Genomic DNA, 778 nt, shown 5'->3' with positions numbered 1-778 from the left:
ACCCGCCCCATCCCTGTCTCTGGGCCTCTGCCCTGAGCCCCCACCTTGATAAGGCCCCGGTGCCACCTAGGGTGCCCTAGCCTGCTGCAGCTCAACCCCCAGGGTGGGCCCAGGCTTAGCAACCCAGAGGGGGCAGGGGACAGGTGGCAGGAGAGGCAGCACCCCACTCCCAAGACCTGTGGCCCCCACGGGCTGCAGACTCATCCCCCAGCAGGAAGTAGCAGCCAGTAAAGAGCAGCAGAGTGACACTCTGGGCCAGGGAGCCCAGGAGGCCACAGACCCAGCCGCACACGGCGAGGACGAGGCTCAGAGGCAGGACCACGGTGACGGCTCGGTGCAGAGCTGCCAGGAGAGGGGACTCGGGGTTCGGGTAGGGACCCACCAGGCAGGTCCAGTGAGTGTTTCAGGGCCTGTCTGCCTGGAGGGCCACCTTCACAGGACACACGGGCCGCCTTGCAGAGAAGCTGGACCATCCGCTTCCCTCTGATGCCCCCATCTCCGTGTCCTCACCGAGGGTGGCCCTTCTCAGACTCAGCAGCCCCACGACTTAGGGTCCCCCTGGGGCTCTCGTTTCCGAGTGTTTGTCTCTGCCCCTTTCTCTGCGGCCCCTTTTGGTTTGAGGAATAGCAACCGCAGGGGAGTTATCAAAACAGTGCTTCGCCCTACACTGAGGGGGCGGCTCAGGCATTCCGGCCTGTGCAGGCCGCCCGCCTTTCCACGCTTGCGCCCAAGGCTGGCTGGGGACACGGGGTGGGCCCGGGGACTTCCTGGCTGCGGC

General features: G+C 66.2%; 1 protein-coding gene across 1 annotated transcript in view; it reads right to left on the bottom strand.

Annotated features, from left to right (window-relative positions):
• LOC105310142 (transmembrane protein 235-like) overlaps positions 1-473 on the bottom strand; it is a gene marked incomplete at its 3' end in the record, with an annotated part of 2813 nt that extends 2340 nt beyond the window's left edge. The window contains exons 1-2 of the mRNA XM_011386353.1: positions 431-473; positions 190-342 (exon numbers count right to left, since the gene is read on the bottom strand). Of these exons, the coding sequence (XP_011384655.1) occupies positions 190-342; positions 431-473 (196 nt within the window). The remainder of the gene's footprint in view (positions 1-189; positions 343-430) is intronic.
• Between the last annotated feature and the right edge of the window lie 305 nt (positions 474-778).

The sequence above is a fragment of the Pteropus vampyrus genome, unplaced genomic scaffold (assembly GCF_000151845.1).
Source record: "Pteropus vampyrus isolate Shadow unplaced genomic scaffold, Pvam_2.0 Scaffold1198, whole genome shotgun sequence".
Classification (NCBI taxonomy): domain Eukaryota; kingdom Metazoa; phylum Chordata; class Mammalia; order Chiroptera; family Pteropodidae; genus Pteropus; species Pteropus vampyrus.
Note: the sequence above shows the minus strand (reverse complement) of the source record. Positions and strands in the feature narration are given on the sequence as shown.